At 42.9% G+C, this 22,339-nt stretch overlaps 1 protein-coding gene across 1 annotated transcript in view; it reads left to right on the forward strand.

Moving 5' to 3' along the window:
* Positions 1 to 6,330, forward strand: part of CTSC (cathepsin C) — a 24,038-nt gene extending 17,708 nt beyond the window's left edge. The window contains exons 5-7 of the mRNA XM_006030562.3: positions 165 to 280; positions 3,545 to 3,676; positions 4,807 to 6,330. Of these exons, the coding sequence (XP_006030624.1) occupies positions 165 to 280; positions 3,545 to 3,676; positions 4,807 to 5,309 (751 nt within the window). The 3' untranslated portion in view covers positions 5,310 to 6,330. The remainder of the gene's footprint in view (positions 1 to 164; positions 281 to 3,544; positions 3,677 to 4,806) is intronic.
* Positions 6,331 to 22,339: the final 16,009 nt, after the last annotated feature.

A 22,339-nucleotide genomic window follows, 5' to 3' on the forward strand; every position in this document is an offset into this window, starting at 1 on the left:
GCATGTGTGGACACTACTCCAAACAGCTCACTGTAGCTACTGGTAGAGCTAGGAAACAGGCTGTGGAAGTAAAGGCCTAGAGTTGTCAGTGCTTTATGCACTCTAATAGTCTTCTGTCTAGACAGTGACATGTTAATATCAGAAGTGTATTCTTCTCTTTTTAGACCAAGGCCAGCACCGCTAACACCTGAAATACTTAAACAAGCTTCAAGTTTGCCAGAATCCTGGGACTGGAGAAATGTTAATGGTGTCAACTACGTCAGTCCTGTGCGAAATCAAGGTACAAGATTTTCTTTGTGAATCTGTATATAACGAAATTGCCTGGAAAAAAGAACCACTTTGCTAATCGACTGGTTGTGGCTGGCAGGGAAGGTCAATACTCACTTTGTACTTAAAGAGGGCTTGAAACAGTTTCTGACTCTTCCTGTCAAACTAGAGGATACTCCTTTCGATCAGAGCGTCTGAATTACTAGAGGAGTGAAAGTAATTTACCAGAGCACTTTGCATGGTGATCTGCATCAAATTCTGTTTGTCCAAGCTGTCACAATGATGGATTTTTGGTATCTCTAATATTAGAATTGATACAGTTCAAGTTCAGTTATTAATTCTTCCACTAATTACAGCTGACAGCAAATTATCATACAGGTTTAAGGAATAACCCTCTAAAGGATTGCTTCTACCGCCCTCAAGTCTCATTACTGTAAATCATTTTAGGGGCAATTATAGTTACGTGATTGATCTGTTGAGAAGTAAGTGTTGGTTTGAACCTTGAAGTGTGAACAGTGCTAAGTGTCTGACACCCGTATGTAATGAAAGCCAACCTTTTTTCCTTGCTCATACAATGGGAAAATCTATTACTGATTACTTAGCCTGAAAATCTATGAATAATTTCTAGTCTAGATTTAAAATTAGTTTGGGGCTACTGTTTTCCAAACCTTCCTATTGATGAAAATGGGATACTGTCCGCCATATAATGAAGCCATATCCTTAAAGCATTGCTCTCTTGCCAAAGCTGAGAGAATGTGGGAAGACTGGCTCACAATCAAAGATGTTAGTAATAAGAAATATCTAAACCCCTACCCAAGTGTTCTCAAGTGTTAGCCACTCTCTTTATACCTGTCCTTCCTACATATTCCCATTTACTCAAAATAAATGTCTTCCTTTCCTCAGTGAGCATGACAAGATCCAAGGCTTTTACCTCCTGAAGCACTGTTCTCAGTATGGTCGATCTTGCTTTACTGCTTCTTGGCAAAGGGATTGCCTCTAGCTTCTTGCATTGAAACTGCAACTTGAATATTTTAAAAAGTTTTGGGAATATGTTTGCATACCACAAGTAACAAATCTTTCAGTCCTTCATAAGAGATCAAAGGCAATGTTAATGCAAGTACCACTGATACCCACAATAATAATCTTGTTCACAGTAGCATAAAGTTATGTTGCCATCTATTTCTACTGTTGGAAAATATTGCTGAGCAAATACATCTCTGTAACAGATTGGACCTGGGGAGCTACAATTCTCAAAACTCTGTTCTAGCTCCTGTAATTTCTGTGCAGAGTAGGGAAAAGGATAATGACCTCCTGGTTCCTCACCTTTGAAATTCTGCACTCTTCAGTCATTATTCATAACTTAATGATCCTTTGCCACAGTGGAATCTAATGCAGTTAAGCCTCTAATTGACTTGGAATTGAATTTGTGGGAAGCATTGGACATACAACAGCTCTAGCAATTATCTTTGTATCTCTGCTGATATTCCACTTGTGTGGTGCTCATATTGGAGGCTTTTCAGACAAGTGTACTGTTGCATTTAAGAGCGGGGGGCTTGAACACAGTATCATAGGCTTTCAGGGCAAAGCTGTTTCATTTAACATACCTTTGTAAATGAGGCACAGCAAACATGTCTTTCTGTGGCTTGGCCAAGCAACCAATGATGCTCTGATTTATGCAAGAGTGGGTGAGGCCTTTCATAACTTCAATCAGCCCTGCTGGGAAAGAGCATTCATGTTAAGAAAGGGCCTTCCACCCCCTTCTTGTCAGAGATGCAGCTAAGTTCACATTTGAATTACAGTACAATTTCATAAAGTCCTGCTTTTATAATAGCCCTGCTTGTTACCCACCTACACATTTAGACGAGGTATTTTGTTTGTCTTTTTGTTCCCCCAAACCTCCTTCCTTTTTAAATCTTTGCCATATTTCCCTCTATTTCATGACAGCAGGTAAGTCAATCAGGCACCTTGGTGATGAGCAATAGACAGAATAAGACCTCATCCAAGCAATTTCCCCTCCACAGTGAGTCTCACATTCACAGGTTCTTTGTGCATTATAGAGAATGCCGATCAGATGAAAGCATGAAAACTGAATGGTGACACTAAATGTTGGTGTACAACAGAGGCTAGGAAGACTTAACTTGTAGTTGCCTGGCAGCAGAGGACAACTAAGTACCTCTGGAAAGCCTATGTAATTGTTGGCTCCTTAGGGGACGATAATTATAAAAATCCATTGCATCAAACCATTGCATTTACATTACTGGACTCTTATGTATTCTTCTCAAAGCAGCTGTAGAGGTGGAAATATATGGGGAATTTACAGTTCTGAAACGACTGATGGGCTGTTGCTTATGGCTAGAGTTCACTTGATACAGATTGTACCAGGCATGCCAAGGCCCTGTAAAGGGTGGTCTGTGAAGTAGTTGATTGAGAGCATCCTGTGTGACTTACTAATGCACGTGTCCTTCTGTAAATATGTGAACATTATGAAACTTCAGAACTAGCTAATTAAAACTATGATTTTTTTTTTTTTAATATTTTAAAATAAGAAAGCATATTTAAATTTCTTTCAGGAAAAAGCATTCTCTTTGATCACCTCAGCTGATCTTATTAAGGATTCTCTACATATTTACCTCTATGTTTAAGGTTAAATGTACATTGAGAGACCTTGCTGAGTTTTTGAAGCCTAGCTTGCAGTCATAGGCTGCATCCACTTGTTTCCCCGGGGACAAGAAGCAGTGCATGCCTTTTGCTGCTGCTTGTCCCCAAGGAATGCCTATGCCATGTACCGTCCTGTGTGCAGCAAGTTACCCCAGGTGGGGTAGGAGAAGCCTGAGCTTTACCTGAGGTCCTGGGGGTCTCCCGGGGCTGCAGCAGCGGTGATCCTGCCACTCAGAGCCTTACCAGCAGCTGGATGCCTCTGGCCAGCCAGGTGTTGGGTGGCATGTGCTACCCATGCATATGCCACTCCCCTTTATTTTGCAGAGGTTTTTTGACCCCTGCATCTCCAGTGGTCAAAACAAACCCCAAACAAACAAAAAATACCACACTGCTACACTGCAGCATTGAGAATGCCTGAATGTGTGGCGTTGGCACCGCAGACATGTCTGCAGTGCCATATACCACACAGCCATTCTCATCTGGACATGGCCATAGTGTACACAGGGGGGAAAAAAGCAAGCATGGTTTAATTCACTTGGTGTGATGCTAGGTTCATGTCCATGCAGCATACCAGCCTTGCTTAGTTTATTGATATACTGCATTTCCTGTTTTTCCCCAGCATCATGTGGCAGCTGCTATTCCTTTGCTTCTATGGGCATGTTGGAGGCAAGAATTCGCATCCTAACCAACAATTCCCAGACACCAGTTTTTAGTACCCAGCAAATTGTGTCCTGTAGCCAGTATTCTCAAGGTAAGTGCATTGAATACCAAAGTGTTAGTCTAGTATTCAGCGGTGCAGGAGGAATACTCCATCAGATCTAAGTGCACTAGTGAAATCTCTTGTGATGGATCTGTAACCAGTTTTTTAATTCTGCCTTTGGTTTTTGGGTTAGAAAGATCATTCATTTGCTGTGAAATGGGTACCTCCATGAAAGCAGGAAACCTAAGCTGTTGGAATAAGTTGACATCATGACTGAGAAATGTGGTTAATTCTCGACTGTCAAACTGAATGACTATATTTTGTGGTAGCTGATTTCTTTGACTACACCAGAGTGGACTATATTCCAGGTTCATTAGCATCTCTTCTGCTGTTTGCTTGGGCATGTTCTATTGGCTAGAATCACTGGTGGGAGACTGGCTGGCCATTTGCCATCTGCTCTTCCTCTTTTTATTCTACAAAAACTCTTAAAGGCATCCATGCTCTTCACCTGCAGCCTGGCTGTGTGCAGCAGTAGCTGGAAATGAAAGGAACCTGCAGAGGGAAATATAGTGAAGTAGGATACAGGATGTGAACTCCATCTGCAGACAACAGAATATCTAGGGGAGTCACTAAAAGAGCCAGGTTGCATATTGGGCCTTGGGAGGAAGGAACCAAGTATGCCAAAACAGTAGGCAGGTGGAGAGGAAAGGAAAAAGCAAAAACAGTGACTAACTTACCCCCCCTCCTTTTCTGAAAGTGCATAGTTCCCATAATGACACCTGGAGTATGTGGTATTTTTTTAACTGTAGGTTTTCATGAAAATAATTCAGTTGCTGTAGTTCACAGGGCATCATCCTAATCAAAAGTAGAGTAGGAGATGGCTGTGTTTCAGAGGGGAAGTTGGGCTATCTTCTGAATAGGCTCAGGAACACTTCTCTGTGCTGGAGGTATGTTAAGCAGTTTTTCCTCTTTTTCCAAGTTAAGGTTGGGGAAAGGGAATGATCGTCTTCAACTTTAATGTGCATTTGCTGTGGTCACTCTGATCTGAGATGTTGGGGATAGTAAAGATTTAAGCTAATTTAAAAAAATGTTTTTTGCAACCTAATTCAGGAGACTGATCATTCTCTCTCCTACTCCAAAAATCTCCCTGAGGAATAACCAGATACTTTCTGACTTCTTAGGTTGTGATGGTGGCTTCCCATACCTCATCGCTGGAAAATATGTCCAAGACTTTGGTGTGGTAGAGGAGGATTGTTTCCCTTACACAGGCTCAGATTCTCCATGCGTTTACAAGCGGAACTGTTATCACCACTATGTGTCTGAATACAGCTATGTTGGAGGCTTTTATGGTGGCTGCAATGAGGCCTTGATGAAGCTCGAACTAATTAAAAATGGGCCAATGGCTGTTGCTTTTGAGGTTTATAGTGACTTCATGTACTATAAAGAAGGGATTTACCATCATACTCAGCTGCAGGATGAGTTCAACCCTTTTGAGTTGACCAATCATGCTGTCTTGCTTGTGGGCTATGGCAAAGATCCAGGTACCGGTGAGAAATTCTGGATAGTGAAAAACAGCTGGGGAACTTCCTGGGGTGAAAATGGTTACTTCAGAATCCACAGAGGCTCTGATGAATGCGCTATTGAAAGCATAGCAGTGGCTGCAACTCCTATTCCAAAAATGTGAATGTAAAGCTCTTCTGCCTGGTGCCTCAGTTGAGAAACCATAAAAACATATTGATTATGTTTATGTACTTGGAGAATTTTACTGCAGTGCTTTCTATCTTAAAAGAATGAGCTTTAATGAGATTCAGTGGAATAAAAGTGAGCAGTTTTCACTCACTATCACTAAGGACACTTGAAAATACTGCTCTTTGTTTACAACATACAGGGCACATCTACATGTGCACATCAACTACACAGTAAATATGTCGACTTATGCAAACTTGAGCGTAAACTTGATACCTGCATCATGTAGGTATCAAATTTATGCCCAATTAGTTACTGCGGAGTAACACGTGTAGATGCCTTACTGTGCAGTAACACTGTGTGTGGGCTGACTTGGGACTAACTTTAGTCCCAAATCAGTCCACACATAGCATTAATGCTCCTTAACACCTGCACGTATAGACGCCAGCCTAGTGCAGTAAATTTAAGCGAGCGTAAATGCACGTGTAGACACATCCACAGAGACTGGCCTATATTTTCTGTATAGAGGCTGGCCATAAATTGCCTGAGAATACAATTGCCATTAGATAAACAATAGTTGACAATAGTGAGAGTTATTCATCATGGTTATAAACGCAATCATTTTGTGGTTTTTGTTTTGTATTTTTTTTTTCTTCTTTGGACAATCGTAAAACTGTAGATCTTGGAATGAAATGACTGCTACAAAAATCTATAATTACTTAAAAGGACACTTGTTGAATATTGTGCCTTCTGGGAAATCAGGAAATTGTTGCATTTTAAAATTGGACACAAATGTGTGTTATGGAAGACTATTACACTGTGATTAAAGGGAAATTTTAAAGCTTTAAAGTGTTTGGCAAATATGCAGGCATAATGTCACTTGGGAAACTGAGCTTGAAATTTCATTTTGCCTATGTGGCTTTTATTGAGTATGTGTTTAAAGTTCTGTTTTATTAATGTCCTTTTTTAATTCAGTGCTGAGCATATCATCAATAAAAAAAAATCTGACTTCATTGCTATGAGCGCTGTTCTTACATTCTTTGCCTTTCTATTGCTATGATCTGCACCAACAGTTTAAAAATTCAGAAGGCATGTTCTATCTTTTTAGGATAAGAGGCAGATTATGTGCATGTTGGGGGAAGGGAGAGGAGAGAAGGGGAAGGGAAGATTTAAAAATAATTTTGGCTTCCAACAGATTCTGTTCTTTGTAGGTTCTTAGGCCAGTTATTAAATGTTGTTGCAGTTGAAAGAAAATGCAAGTAGAATCTTTGCATGGATATAAATAAGGCTTAATATCAACTGTTTTATTCCTCTCAGCCAGAAAAATCAAATGGGACAGGTATCTGTTCTCTTGCTTCATGTGAGCAGAGTCAAATCCTAAATGAAGAACCCAATTCATATACCTACCTCCTGCTACTAGATAGGGGTGAGTGCCCTGCTGTCTATCTGCACAATTGGTGCAGGTTGGCTTTCAACCTTCATGACTGATGCATATAGTTAATCTGTTTACTTCTGTTGTCCACCACTGGATCTCCCGGTGTCAAAAATAAGTGCTGCGCTGCAAATTAGCAGTGAGACAAACACGTGCACATGCACATCATGCAGTTTGTGGTGCCATAAACCACACGTGCATGCTCGTGGGGACATGCCCTACTTCTCTGAATTTGGGCTTGTGATCCTTCCAGCCTAGTATGCAGTTGGAAACAGATGCAGCAGCAAATCTTCAAGAAGGAGCAAAGAGAAAAAAAAAGCTTTATGAGGAGGGTGGTGAAGCATTGGAACAGGCTACCTAAAGAGACTAAGCGATCTGCATCTTGGAAACTTTCAAAAGCAAGTTGGACAGGCACTTGGCTGGGATAGTTTAGAAAAGGATGATACTGCCTTGAGCAAGGGGCTGGATTAGGTGACCTTGTGAGGTCCCTTCCAGCCCTACTTTCTTGTGACCCTATAAGACACTGACCTGTCCAAAATGTCATCCTTATCCTGCAGATTGCCTAGAAATACTTGACCTCAAAGAACCAAAATAGGATAAGGGTCCTCTTGTTGCCCTTGAATAATTCAAAGCAGGACTTCTGCAATTCATTTAATTTCCTCCTTCCTCCTCATCTTTCTTTAAAGGTAAGGTAAATTGTCAGGATATGCAAAAAAGGGCTTTCTTGCACATTAATTTTAGGCCACTCAGAGGGCTCTTAACCTATGGATGGTCTATGCATTAAAACATTTAACCTAGTTTTAAGCACCCTTTAGGAGTCTTAAAGTTATCCCACTCAAGGGCAGGTTTATCTCTGTTCTATGTTATCGAACTTGTGGTCCACAAATGTGCGACCGCTCCCCAGAGAGAAGCCGCCCAAATTTATCCTTCAGCATCCCAGGATGCAGTGTCCCCTTCCTTCACCTTCCTGTTCTGTGTGGACAATTCACAGCTGTAGCTCCTAGTTAGGCCCTTGCTTGCCAGCTGTCTAGGGGCAAGTCAGCTCTGCAGGTTGGGAACAGACAGAGAAGGTTTTTAGCCAGGAAGTGTAACTATAAAGTCGAGCTAAAACTAACACTGAACAACATTTGAGAAGCTTAAAGTGTAACATGTAACAAGGTCCAAATGCACACTAACCTCCTTTCTCTAAAAGCTATTTTTTTTATTTGCTCTCATATTTCAAAGCTTCAGGGAGTCTGCTAGGTTTTGAAACTTAAATTGAATGAAAATAAGATGGGATTCAATACTGACAAGTGCAAGGTGCTGCACTTGGGCAGTAGGAACCAGCAGCATACCTATCGGCTGGGGAACTCCCTTCCCAAAAGCATGGTGGCAGAAAGATATTAGAGTCCTTATTGACCCCAAGATGAACACGGGCCAACAATGCAAGAACACGGTCAGTAAGGCTAGCTGTACCTTGTCCTGCAGCCACAGATGCATCACAGCAGAGCCAAGGAGGTGATCCTCTGCCTCTATGCAACACTGGTCCAGCCGCAGCTGGAGTACTGCATCCAGTTCTGGGCGCCGCACTTCAGGAGGAATGTGGACAGCATTGAGAGGCTCCAAAGAAGAGCCACTCGCATGATCCGGGGACAGCAGGGCAGACCCTATGAGGAGAGGCTACGGGACCTTAACCTGTTTAGCCTTCGCAAGCGAAGGCTGAGAGGGGACCTGGTAGCCGTCTATAAACTTACCAGGGGGACCAGCAGGGTTTGGGAGAGACCTTGTTCCCCCAAGCACCTCCCGGAGTAACAAGGAATAACGGCCATAAGTTACTAGAGAGCAGGTTTAGACTAGATCTACAAGGTCCCTTCTGACCCTACATCTATGAATCTGTAAATTGCCAGGTTCCACTATGATAAAGATAGTTTTCTGCTGGCAGTGTGTGTATGTTCATCGAGCCAACAAAAAGCCAATTTTGTTTGTAGCTTAAAAGACTATGATGGCCACAGTAATAGGCAAATGCTATGTGGTTGACTGCCTCCAAGGGGAAAGTCTACAATTCAACTCAGTTCTTGCCAGTTAAGTTGCTTTTGTTTTAGGATGCTTTGTATTTTTCTGGTTCCCTGTCATTACCACTAAAGATCCACATCATATAAAGGTCTGATTTTATAATAAGACTGCCTTTTTAATAAGACCCCAAAAATGTATGGGGCTGGGGTGTGTGTGTATGTGCGCGCAGGTTCATGCAGGTACAAGGTTTCCCCTGTTCCTGCTGTCCCACTTGGAAGCACTCAAAGTTGTTTTTTGAAGAATAGCTAAAAATGTTTAATGAAAATACTTTTTGGATCAATTTTTACAGCTGAACATTTTAGTTCAAAATTGAAGGATTGGTGCATTGCAGGCATATGAGCTACTCTAGCTTCATCTGGGGTAATCCTGTTGTTTGCTACACCTAACAGAATGGAGCTTGAGTAAAGTTAGACACTTGGGTAGCTCAAACCATAGTAACTGAATATTGCGTGTTGATTAGGCACACTGGCTATTACAGAGAGTAATCATTGGTGTATAGTCTTTTCTTGTGAGAATCAATTAGTGAGGTTGCACTACCATCACTTTCATACCACTTCAATGCAACTGTGTAGCTTTGACCTAACCCAGGACATGCCCGGTGCGTCTCCATATGCAATTAAGGTGCATGAATAATCTCCAGAGTTTATTGCTCTTGGGTGCCATTTGCACGTGCACCTAGGACTGCAACACGTGGACCTAGGTCAGAGTAGTCTGGGCTAGCAGGGACCCTGGGGGTCAGACTGCAAGCCTGGGGCTGCTCCCCACAACTCAGCATGCTGCAGAGGGGCTGCCTGGGGCAGGAGGGTGCTTTAGTATGGGGCTAGCTGGCAGGCAGCCCCCACACTGAAACACCCTCTTGCCCCAGGCAGTCAGGGCTACATCTACACATGCACTGCTCTGGAGTTCTTTACTGCTGAGGAGAAAATTAGTTTGCTCCAGCCTAATGGGGGTGCACATGTAAACATGCAACGTTTACTGCACAGCTAATTAGTTTACTATGCAGTAAATGTCTCATATAGATGTGCCCAGCTTGCTCCAACCAAATGCAGCAGTGCTGGCATCAATATGAACACTTGCCTGTGTGAACAATGTGTGTGTTGCATGTGGAGAAGAGGCCTTTGACCTCGTCTCAAGTATTCTGTAAGCTTGTCCCGTCAACTAAGGGGCAGCCATAGGTTCATTCCTGGTAATCCAGAGATTTTGACTGACTTTTCAGGAATCTCTTCTTGTGGCTTATGTGTTGTGAAGCTCATATAATAACATGTATTTTTGTAAAGTTCTGGAGTCACATGAATGCATCAACTTTCATTTAAAAAAAAAATCTAACCTTTAAATTTGTGCCAGTAAGCTACAAACTAGGAAGATTTACACTTCCACAGGCACTAACAGCAGCCCTCCTGAAGAGACAGCATTGGTGCTTTCTTTTTTAATCACCTTCTCATCTACATTCACTCTAAGAAAGATTAGACATGTTGATAAAAATTCCACTCTCTCTTTATGTCAGTGCTGCCACAAAGTCAGCTTCCACAGGTGGTAATACCCTGATGCGAAGCTTCTCATAATAGTTCAGTGTAGTCACAACCTCTAATATTTAAAACCAGACCCGTTTGTTTTCCTGTGGCTTGCCGTAATTATGTAGGTGCTGCAATGCACTGTATTTCATCATCAGGCATCAGAAATGTCAAACACCCAGCCCACTTAAGCTATTTATGTGGCCAGCATGACATTTGGATTCTAAGCTTTCATTAGCTTTCTTTAGGAACTGGATGCTAAGAATGGAAAGAACATTCTGCAAGTTACAGGATGACAACAAGACGGCATGCTGTCATCCTGCAGCCAAGAACGAAGATGTGGCTGAAAGATTGCATAGGCTTATGAACTCAGCAGGTCAGGTTCTGCTGGGATGGTGGGTACTGGCACTGCAGATGTGGCTGCATATGATGGCTCTCAGATTACAGATTACTTGGGAGAACATGGAAGAGCAATGATCAGTCCTTTCCCAAGAGCAGAGGAAAGAAGATGATCCTGGAACTGAAGCATGGGCTACAGAAATGGTGTAAAATGAAGGGTAATGTTTTCTTGTGAAATGTAAGCCTAGTTGCTGTAGGGAGAGAAGCCTAAATTGTCTGGAGAGCCTCCATCTCAGAAGGGAATGAGTCTTCTAAGAGAGAGGTTGGTTGGATTCATTAAGGATAGTGGTAATTTATCTAAAGGAAAATCTCAAGGAACAAATGAGCACCCACTGAGCATGTCTACATGTGCAATTAACGCTCAGTGTGCATATCTATAGTATGTACAAGTGCTAACCTACAGCAGAGTTTATTAATTTACTGAGGCCTGATCGGGCGACATGTGGAGACTATCGCGGAGCTAATTAGGCAGCTCCACAGTAAACTTCTCATATAGACGTGCCCACTTAATACAAGATCAGTATGCTCTGAAAGAAATTAAGGTACCATGGAATACGAAGAGAAGACTATTTAAATGTTTTTAATGCAAAGAGCTCCAGTACTAAAGGAATAGGAATTGCTCATTTTATGAGCATAAATTTGATATAGTTTGTATTACCGAAGTCCATTGTGAAGGGTCTATGGCTGGAATGTGAAGATCACTGGAACTACAGATAGCCAGAAGTTTTCTAAAGGACCAGATTTATGTAAGTGAAGGTCAATTCATTGAATTAGCGATGTTAAGAGAGAGTTCATTCAACAGAAGTCAGACAAAGCAGGCAGGATTTCATTGAAAACTTGACAGGTGTCCTTCTCTGTTGCCCACCCAGTAGCCTCTGTATTTTTAACAGTACTGCTGCAGGACTGAGAGCAGGATTCCCGAGCTTCTCAAGTCCCAGGTTCCTCAGTAGCTCACCTTGGTGACCTATTCTCAGGTTTAGGAGGATCCTGGCTTGCCACATAGGCTGAGCTCCAAGCAATTCTAGGGCTCCCCACCTGGTGGCCTTGCTGAGTTTTTGACCCCAGAACTTTTCTCTTTCACAGTATAGAACTTTTTAACTTTTTGTTCCAAATCATCCTTCCATGCATGTCCCCCTGTTTTTTCCAGTATCCTAAAGGTTAAAGCACTTGTCCTAGGTGCTTAGCTTACCAGCCCCACAGGCTGCTTAAGTTGCGTGGGAGTGGTCCACAGGCTCGGTTGGGTCTGCTGGCCAGATCCAGCATGCGTCAGCAAGAGGCATTGGTCTACGGATGCGACTGAGCATGCAGGCCTGGCCCTGCATGCTGCATCTGGTCCGAGTGAGCCTCCATGCCACCACAATTTGGTACTTGGGGCCATGCTGTCTGACCTTCAGAGTTTTCCTTGGGCCACCTGACATGGTCTCATGGGTCAGGTTAGCCTGCCAGCTGGAGTTTGAGCACCACTGCTCTATTTTAACCACAGCTCCTGTAACTTAAATAGAAATTAATTCAGGGAAATCCTATAGCTGGTGTTATGCAGAAATTGAAATCAGTCACCAGAGTCAGCTGTTGCCTTCCAATCTGCGAATGCAAAACCAAGGAAAGTTTCCAGCTCTTATAACTGTAACGTTAAACTTGCAAATATGAATAAACCAAGTAGAACACCATAGTGTTATCTTTTTATCTATTGTGAGGATTATTTAGCCTCAGTTTCAGCCAACCACAGTCAGAAACCAGCGTAGCAGCATCAGTGCAAGACGGTAGCCGAGAATAATTAAAATTCAGTTTCTACCACTGGAGTTTATTAGAGTAAAGGCTTTGGAAGATGTTATACAAACTAATGATATTCTGGGATTCAGTGTGTCTAAACGAGACATTTACTGTGGAGTAGACTAGCTCTACAGTAAACATCTTGGTATCTACATGTGTGGAGCTATTAGGCTGGAGTAAACTAATAAACACCGCAGCAAGGATAGTACTTGGAAATACAATTACTATCCTGCTGTGGAGTTTTTTGCTCCACAGCAGTGCACGTGTAGACACTGACCCAACATTGCTGGGGAACAAGGGTACTTCAGTACCCCTGGGGTACAGGGGCTGCTTCTGGCTAGCCCCACACTGAAGCACTCTCATGCCCCAGCCAGCCCCTCCGCAGCACTTTGAGCTGGGGGCCCCTGCCAACTGGGGCTGCTCCAAACTAGCTAAACATCCTGCACTCCCAGGCGCGCATGTAGACGTGGCACCCGAGAGTAATAAACCCCAGCATGATAAACACCAGAGTTTGGGTCACCTTCACATGCACATGCAGACATGTCCATTATTTGTTTTTTATCAGCTAGGAGTCTCATCCTTTTCTCCTCTAGTGTTAGAGCTTTGCATACAAGTCCATAAAGATAGGTGTTTATACTACAGCTTTGTTTTATCAGGTTTCACCCCCTTGAATTGCTGTTTGTTCATGCTAAGAGTAACTGAATGAATGGTGATTTTCAGTGGTATCTTAACTGAAGCAAGAGATGACTCGTGCCTACATCCAGGTTCAGCTCATAATACTCCTATTCATGCAGAGGAATGAATGGTCTGTACTCCAGTTTCTTGAGAAAATGTCACATTGGAAGTAAGATTTTGTCATTTTTAACCTTCCCATTCCTAAAATTGCCCTTTCCACTACCAGCAAAAAGAAAATACCCCAACGTATTAGCAGCAGAGAGTCATATTTAACTTGGTCTCATGGAACCTCTTAGGGAGAGCAGGTTAGACAGCAGCAGCTGCTTTTTCACAGGAAATAAAAAAGGGTCCATTTTGTTTTCATCTGAGTTTCTCACAGAATTAAATACAAAGAATCATTTTAAGATCTCCTCACATTATTTCAACACATAGCTAAATGTTTCCACGGCTTGGAAAGGTCATATCACTCCTGATCTGATATGCCATGGCTACTGATCCCTGTCAATTGCTGTGGTCACTAAGGGATGCACAAATGAAGCTGGTCAGAGTCACTTAATTTTGGGTTTCCAGCAGGCACAAGACTGGCAAGTTGTGGTGCCCTCGGGGCATGGTCAGTGCCTCTCCCCTGAGACTGAGGGATGTAGAGTGGGGGCAGAAGTGGGCTGCGGAGGGAGAACATCTATCGCAGGGGTAGGCAATTATTTTGGGCAGAGGGCCGCTTACTGAGTTTTGGCAAGCCATTGAGGGCCACATGACAGGCAGCCCAGGGCAGATAAATATTAATTTTCTAAATTTTGGGGGACCGTGCGGGCTGGATAGAATGGCCTGGTGGGCTGCATCTGGCCCCTGGGTCGCATTTTGCCTGCCCCTGGTCTATCGTATGCCTGTAGCATGTATGTACTATAAACTTCCCCGAAGATCACTGGGACTTCAGCTCCTAGCTTATAGGTTCACACCACAATGTGCTGTGCAGAAATACTGAAGCTAGCTCTGAATCAATTAGCCCAGGCAAAGCACAGCTGTAATGCCGTGCTACTGCTCCCGGTATCTCTGCACTGTGCCGTGCAAACATACTCCTGGATGCTTTGGAGGATTTTACCCTGGATTTGAACTGGAAGCAGACCTATGAACTCGAGTGTGTGTGTGTGTGTGTGTGTGTGTGTGTGTGTTTAAGTGCTTTCTAAATCCTGAATTACAGCAAATGATCAGAGCATAACCAGGGAATCAAAGTTGAACGCCTTTCACCATAATGATGTACTCTATTTGCCTAGCTGTTGTGAGAAAAGTTTTAACTGAAAGGCTTACAGCCTAGCTCAGATGCACAAAATCTTGTTATCAGAAGAAAATGCCAGTGAATTCAATTCCAGCAGGCTTAGGTTTCACTGCTGGTTGCCATGGTTTCCATAGGTGACTGTGGGCTGAGGCAGGTTTAAAAAAAAAAAATCACAGAATATTGTGGCAGCTGGGAAATGATTACTGATGCGAGGAATTGGATGGAGGTGTTTTCCTCCTCGCTATGACCAAACGTGGTAGACTGACGGAGCAGAGCCTTGTAACTTTGTTCTGTTCTCTTTGGGGCACAAGCAGGGCAGGTCACCTTTTTTTTCCATGTAGGTCAGGCTGGAATGGCCACATGTGGGTACAGGACACAGAAACCTTCCCTACCTTTCATTGAAAAGTGGTTAACATAAACTTTCTGCCAAGCCTTCCTTCCTAGTTACTTCATTCAGGTCAATTAGCATGAGACGTGCCTGGTAAATTAATCATTGGAATCTCTTATTCCAGTTAGTCTCATTTCCAGAGCTTGATGCATGGAGAATAGGAGTGCATGGTCAATCTCAGCCCCTCGACACAGCATGGAGGTGATGGGGAAGAGAGGTCTTGAAGTGTCAAGAGCTACAGTTATGCAGAGTGGCTCTGATAATGCACCCCAGCATTATTTTCAGGCTTTCCATCTCGGGTATGCTGCTGCTTGGTGCACATTCAGGGCTGCTGTAAGGTGGCTATGCTGCCTCATGTCCAGGATGTGGTGTGGGCAGAGAGCAAGCAAGTGGGTCAGGTCAAATTCACAGCCATGGTCCCAGGCTTGGCCTAGAGGCAATATAGATACTCTGTAGTTATATATCCATGTTTAGATTTCCTGAAAACATCTTTCAGCCCCCCAGTTCCACTCACTAAATGTTTTTGTGCTGAGAAATTAATTTAATCGATTGACCTGCTGATAACATTTGGGAGATACGTCAGTTTACCAGTTCGAGCAATATCACCTGTGTAGTAGTGATGGGAGGTAGGGCTGTGCAAAGCTTCGGTCCTTGATTCGATTCAGCCCGATTCAGTGGCCGAATCTCTGAATCCAAATTGAATCAGAGGACCCTTTAATCTCTCTGAATTGAATTGAAACCCTCTGATGCTGGGGTACATGCTGGGGCACATGCTGGGGTGCATGGAGTGCCCCACAGAAGTGCGGGGGGCTTCCCAGTGCACTCGGCAGCAGACCCAGAAGTAGACCAGAAGCCCTTCTGGTCCACTTCCAGGTCTGCTGGCTTGGGGACTGGTGCCTCCTGGGGCCCTCCCCACCCTGCGTGCTCCCCGGTGGACCCAGAAGTGGACTGGAAGTACTTCTAATACATTTCCAGGTTCACCACCAAGCACATGGAGGGCCCCCCCACACTCCTGTGGGACACTTCATCCATCCCAACATCACAGCGTTCACGAGCTGCGCTGGTATCTGGAGGTATGTAGAAAGAACATTTAAAGCTGTGTCTATGTCTGAATTGCTGATTCTCTCAATCAGCATCGAACCTTCAGATTCGGATTCGGCTGAATCAAATCAGGGACAGTGATCCGAATCAACAAATCGAATCACTGTCCCTGATTTGGGCCAAATCCGAATCGAATAGGGCCCACTTCGCTCACCCCTAATGGGAGGTGTATCTCTGGCAGCTGTGAGAATATCATAAGTAGCATCGTGGATTCTTCCTAATGCCCAACAAAGGACAAAAGTTTCCCTGTTGACTTGTCAGAGCTATCGAATAAAAAATAGACGAACAGCTTCTGTCCATAAAAGGATAACTAAATATTCTGTTATTTTTAGCACTTGGAGGTTATGGTGTGATTGATCCAGGCCTTTTCTTCTACTGGATTGTTTACAGTTTCATTTGCAGCTCAGCTTTAGGGAGAACCATGGGATATAAAATCATGCTCTCCTTTCCTTTGCACAGGTGTCCTGCAAACAACAGACAGGAATAAGTTAGGTACATTGGTAAGATCCTGCAGTGTGAGCCCCTTCAACTTTACTGAGAACAGAAGGAATTGAATATATTTTGCAAGAGTGGTTCCTTGGAAAGCAGAAAACCCATTTTGACTTCAACGGAGATAGGATTTACCCCCAAAACCTAAAGAGTCAATCCTGCACACACTTAGACATAAATGGGCATAGTCACAAAGTGAAGTATTTCCAGGTTAGAAATATAAATTTGCATTTTCAGTCTTTGTTGGGTTGGATTGGGCTGTCACATTGCACAAGGATTTCCTTTTCCTCAATCTAATAACACTAATAAGGTTGCTGAGGCTGTGAATTTTGTGATTCAATTGCAATTCCCCTTCCTTTCCCTGAGCCTTGTATTAACCAGGGGATTATATGCACATGTTTAAATTTCAAGCAGGATAATAAATTGCAGAAAACTGCATCCAGTTGTGAAAAGACAATTACACAAATTGGCTCAGAGGCTAAGTTAAAAATATTAAACTCAACAGAGGGAAGATAAATTACAAGAAAAGTGACACTTATTTTCAGGGAACCTATTTATTTATTTTGTGTGTGCCAGCCTTGGGGAAAGCAGAAGGAAAAGGCTGATTATTTCTTTGCAGTTGTTTTCGGCTGAGTCTTCAGGCAGAACATTAAGATGAGCAAACATTCAAAACTTGTAGCAAGGTCAGTACGTGAGGCCATTTTAAATAGGCATAACCTCTGTCTTAAGAAATTAGATGGTACCTGTAGTACTACAACTTATAAAGTATAGATGCCTCCTAATTGAGAAAAGTTGGGAATTGGGAAATGTTCCCTTAGTTAGGGAATAGCTAGCTAGTTAGAGAGACAAAAGGCCTGCAGAATTTGCCTACTGCTCCACAATAAAACTTGTTTAGTTCTTCTCATTCTCCATTAAACCTGAAGATCACTGCAGTACCTAGAGAGGTTGTGGACTCTCTATCCTGGGAAGTTTTTAAAGTGAAGATTTGACAAACATTTGACTGGGATGGTTTAGACAGAGCAGAGGTTGGATTAGTTGACTGCCTATGGTCCCTTCCAGCCCTATTTTTCTATGTTTCTATGATCATCTGTTATCCAATCCCAAACCATCAGAGCAAAAACTGGAATTGACATGATATTTGGCCAGCAATAGGTTAATTCTGTCTAGCGTTAATGAAAAAAATGTCTGTGGAGCCAGTGCACTGAAACAGCGGTGTCAAACATACAGCCTTCAGAGCCACTCTATGCTGCCCACTGGGCAGCCGTGGGGCTGAGGGAGGAGTGGCCCCAGCAGACCTGACCACTTGCCACTGCTGCAGATTCCTTGTGCCTGGGTCCAGAACCAGCCCAGGGCATAAGGGTGGTTTGACCCTTATGCAGTTACAATCAGACACTCAAATATTGGGTTAATTTTGACAACATTTGGGAGGAGCAGTTTGGTGAGAGGAATAAAAAAGGAAAAAAAAATGTCCCAGCCATGTCCAAATATTCCATTTTAACATTTCTGGAACTACATGCTTTGATTTTTCATTTGGGAATGACTGCCTATTTAGATATTATGTTCAATTTGTTGTGCAACATACATAAACAATTCAACCTGAAATGAAAACAATGCTTTGGTTCATCCAAAAAAAAAAATTTTTTTTTGTTTGTTTTTGGAGAATTTGAAATTTTGGTTTTGTGACTGTTCTTAAACTGTTAAAATCAGTTAAAATCTTTTAATTAGTTTCAGATAATTTTTATTTTATTCTAACATGCTTTCCATGTCACTTCCTTCTTCATTGTTTCTTTTAATGCTATATGTTGTTTTGGGCCTTATTATACCTTTGACATTATGTACCTACCAATTCCACTGAGGACATTGGTACCTGCAGAACTGAGAGCAGAACTTGCCCTTTAGATTGTAACTTCCAGTGGGCAAGGACTATGCGCACACAGCCAGATTCCTATTGGGTGGAAATTGGTGGAGATCCACTAACTTCAATGAAGCTTTGCCAAAACCCACCAGCTGAGAACCTGGCTGTATGTTTTCGCTTACCACGCACACCTCTGCCACCATGGAAATCATGATGTGTTTGAGATGAAAAAGCATTTTGAGATCACTTTGCTCATCTGCAGGGAAATATTATACATGTTCTGGGATGTTTTCATGTCTAATGAAGCTTAAGAAGAATTCAGCACTCTAGCATGCTGGGATAGACTATAGAGCAGAAGTGTCAAACTCCTTTGGTTGGCAGATTGGATCCAGACCGCAGAGCTTCTTGCTGGCTGGATGACCCACCTCCAGTGTTGGGACAGGCAGCAGCAGCAATGGCGGCATTAACTCCACGTGCTGATCTCACTGATGTGGCTCAGGAATTAACTGCTTCATTGACTGCCTTCACTTGCCCTGCCTCGGCCTAAAGTATCCCCCAACAGGGATCACAACCCAGACATTTGGTGACAGGGTTACCAGAGCCCAATCGGTTAATGCTGCCACTCAACCTGGGTATTTTGCAGCAGGGCAGGCAGTGATGCAATTAACTCTTTAGGTGCTGGACCCGCTGACAGTTTCCGGCCCAGTACTCCAAATTCTGGATGTGGTTCTTCTGGATCACAAGAAGCCCGGAGAGCTGGCTGACTCTCGTCTGCAGGCTGGATGTTTGACACCCCCAGCACAGAACAATCCTTTGGTATAGTACTTCCTCAACCTGAAAATATAGGACATCACTAGGCAAAGACGACTCACATTTTTTTTTTAAAAGGAGGCTTAACTATGAAATGGGAGAAATGAAGAGCTGGATGGATAAGGTGAATTCACAGCATTAATGAGTTTCATTCAGGCAAATGAAAGACTTTAATGAGAGCTCTGAGAGATACAAAGCTCGTGCTTGCCTTTTCATTCCTGTGCTGTCTCTCAGGGGGAACATTGTGAAGGGGCCTCTGTGTAATCCTTTTTGGGGGCAAATAGCCCATTGATTTTAAAGGCATGTTTTTTCCAAGTGTGGACTGAAGGCTTTGGTCCTTGGAAAAGCACAATCTTTGTTTTCTTGGGACTGCGTTCTGCACCGGAGGTGTATGAGCTGTGTATGTAACGGAAGAACCTGGTAGCAGTCTGCTCTACTCCTGATTCAGGGCCTGGTGAAGACGGTAGCGATCTTCAATCAGAATCAAATAGTTCCTTTGTATAGGTGAGACTTTAAGGTCATCAGAGCAGGGACCATCTTATTTTAGGTATCATGCAATGCTAAGCCAGATGGAATTGTAAACCTGGCTGAGGTCTCTGAGCTGAAATGTAATATGGGTAAAAATCATATTTTCACTTGTTATACATCAGAGCTCCAAGCAAGGTAGGTTATTAGCATTCATGTCACCCATGCAAGGGGCATGTCATGAAAATTCATTTCAATGTAACAGAGAGAGAGATTATTTTTATTTAACAATAGTTCCTAAAAATGTTTCTAAATTAAGATGCATTGAATCACAGCACTTTTTGTGAGGGACAAAATATAAAAGCCCTCATCTCCACAGGTAGAAAGCAATTCCTTTTTTGCTTGACCTTTCTCTTGAAGGAAGCAATAATAATCTTTTCAATGGCTCCTATAAATGGTAATCTAAAGTTCTCTGTGTCCCTTAAAGGTAATAGGTATGCCATTCGGTATGTCTCTGCCAGGCTGTAAGTAGTGGCAGGGAAAAGGTTGCCGCTTATTTAGAAAGGGTTGAGATTGGGTTATCCCTTGTGCTGTACCTTCCTTGCATATTCTGATCTTACGTCTAAATATTTGAGATCAGCTTCTCAGGAGAGAGAGAGAGAGTGTGTGGAAACCAATTGGTTGGTGACATACGTCCTTAAACTGCTGAACTTTAAGTTTTAGGTTGTAGCTGGGGCAAACTGTCCAAATTTTGATTTTTCTTCATTGGAAAAAAGAAAACAAGATCAATTTTTCTGAGGGAAAAAAAATCTTGTTTCAACAAGTTGAAATCCTGGCAACAAAATCACAGAGAAGTAGGGCCTGAAGAGCCCCCGAGAAATCAGACAGTCCAACTTCCTGCCTCAACGCAGGATCATCTCTGTCTAAACCACTGGTCTCTAACTTGTTCAGCCCTGCAAGCCAGATAAGTGGAACGGGGGCCATACGTAGGCCAGATCCAGAGAGAAGACCTGCATCATTTGGCTCATGGGGCTGGAATTTGGCTACGGCAACATTAATTACTGCAACTCCCAGAGCTGCGACAGCTGCTGCTCCTCCCGCAACCAAATTTCCAGCCTCAAAGGCAGCCCTGTGGACCAGATGAGATGGCCCCATGTTCTTGATCCAGCCCAGAGGACTCCCCACAGGACTGGAAATTTGGTGGCAGGACAAGCAGTGAAGCATTAATTACTGTGGCTCTGGGCTCCCACTGCTCATCAAATTTCTGGACCTGTAGGTACCCCAGTAGTCTAAATCACATACATTTGGAGGCTGGATTCAGTCCATGGGCCATATTCTGTTGACTTCAGTGAGCTTATTCAGGAGCAACACACTTATAGAAAGAGTAATAACTACTGTCCCTTTTTGGCACCATGTCCTGAATATACTGCACTTAGCTGTTGAAAACAGCCATCAGTGTTGGATTTTGCACAATTAGTGTTATATTTTTTGCAGTTATTTTAATGGTTAAGCTTGTTTTAAAATAGCTAAGAAGAAAACAGCCTTTTTTTCCTAAGATTTCAAAAATGAAACTTCCATGATGCAAACTGATAAAAGGTTCATCTCCCGTGCTTTATAGTTTCTGGTAGGATTTATCACTTACATCCTGAGATGGTTCATTAAACTTCCAGAAATACTTGGAAAGGAGTGTAGTCTTGCACACACTAATAACATAGTGGGTGTTGTCTAGGCAATTATTTTGGAGTTCTTTCACTGGTCATTTAAGCATTAACATCTCATAGCCCCTGTGTGGGATATATTCTAATTATTTTTATAAGACCATTCAATGTTAGACATTGTATGTGTGTATATAAAGGATATTTTATAATGAAAAAAATTATTTATTCATTAAAAGCATGCACTTTTTGTATACTACAAGGATAAACCAGAAAATATTTTTAAAATATTTTTTAAATATTTTATCCTTTTAATATATCAACTAATCAGCACAGTCTTTCTTTACAAAGCATGGTGTATCCGCTGATGAGTTCTGCGATGGCTGCTGAGTCCGATGCGTGAGTGACAGATACCCACAGATTGGCAATGCTCTGAATCTGAGCAAAAGATTCTTTTCTTCTCTGATGCCGGTCATCACAAAACTTGCTAGTCTGCTTCATGGTGCTTTGCTCCATCTGCAAGCTGACTCCACCAACCAGAGTGGTATTCTGCACTCCTTTCCCATGTATCCATAGAGAGGATGCTAAGCCGTCTTTGCAAGCATCCTGAAATCTGCACAGTGGTCTGCCTCCCTTTCTAGACCCTTCTAGAGTACTGTACTCTAGGGTACAGCACATACTTTGGGATACTGTGATCCGGCATTTGCTTGACATGAGCAAGCCACCTGAGCGGGGTCCTTTTTTTACTAATCAACATTCTCATGCATAGACAACTTGTAGCAGGGACATAGGGGAGGGGGGGAGTACATGCCCCCCCCCTGAAATTGGCCACCACCGCCAGCTTCTGAGGGCAGTCCCCACTTGCTGTCCCCCCACCACTGCCAATGTCACTGCTAGCATCTGTGGGTGGTCGCCGGTCGCCACCGACGCTGTTGCCTACAGATGGTGACTCCCCCCGTCCCCCGTCTCAGGAGGCACTAGTCGTTCATGTTCCCATGAATGACATATCACCATGATTTAACACTTCCACATTTGTCCCCCTGTCTTGACAACTTATGTGAAGCACTTAATGCAATGTTGAACAGTCCTCCATCATGACTGCTGAGATCAGACACCCTCTCAAACATTATAGAACACATCTTGAAGCAGGAAT

Source organism: Alligator sinensis, unplaced genomic scaffold (assembly GCF_000455745.1).
Source record: "Alligator sinensis unplaced genomic scaffold, ASM45574v1 scaffold532_1, whole genome shotgun sequence".
Lineage (NCBI taxonomy): Eukaryota > Metazoa > Chordata > Crocodylia > Alligatoridae > Alligator > Alligator sinensis.